Genomic DNA, 485 nt, shown 5'->3' with positions numbered 1-485 from the left:
GATATTTAAATTGTAACTATGAGTAGTGTGGTTTCCAAACCAGTCTTATAAAATTTACATGTATTTTCTTCTTATTTGATTGGAACTGTCTTGTACTTTATATTAAATAAATTGGTCTTCATTCTAACTTCTTACCAACTTATATGATTCAGGTTGAAGGAGGGCAATGTGAAATTTAATTACAGGTATTATATTTTAACTTCTTTATGATACAATCTCAGGTTCTTTTATGGGGATTATGCTAGTGGTCTTTTAACGGGGCAAATACACAGTGGTAATGAAGATCACATTTATTCTTATGTTTTCTGTATCTCTTTTGCATTTCATGTTATTTGCTTTTAGAAGAAATGCTGAAATTTTGCTACTGATTGTTCTTCTGTTTTATAAAATTATATTACAGGTATTACTATGATAAATTGCAAAGAACGGAAGGTAATGAATGTTGCTTTCATGGTCGTTTTTTTTTTTTTTTGGGTAATAATTAA

The 485-nt window shown here is 28.2% G+C and overlaps 1 protein-coding gene across 4 annotated transcripts in view; it reads left to right on the top strand.

Moving 5' to 3' along the window:
* The window catches only part of LOC107473598 (polycomb group protein EMBRYONIC FLOWER 2), a 12,859-nt gene that overhangs the window by 5,899 nt on the left and 6,475 nt on the right, over positions 1-485 (top strand). For all 4 annotated transcript variants that reach the window (XM_021135073.2, XM_052257092.1, XM_052257093.1 and 1 more), the window contains 2 exons: positions 153-185; positions 401-432. In XM_021135073.2, coding sequence (XP_020990732.1) covers positions 153-185; positions 401-432 — 65 coding nt within the window. The remainder of the gene's footprint in view (positions 1-152; positions 186-400; positions 433-485) is intronic.

Source organism: Arachis duranensis, chromosome 2 (genome assembly GCF_000817695.3).
Source record: "Arachis duranensis cultivar V14167 chromosome 2, aradu.V14167.gnm2.J7QH, whole genome shotgun sequence".
Taxonomy (NCBI): domain Eukaryota; kingdom Viridiplantae; phylum Streptophyta; class Magnoliopsida; order Fabales; family Fabaceae; genus Arachis; species Arachis duranensis.
This window is presented reverse-complemented; position numbering and strand designations above follow the sequence as displayed.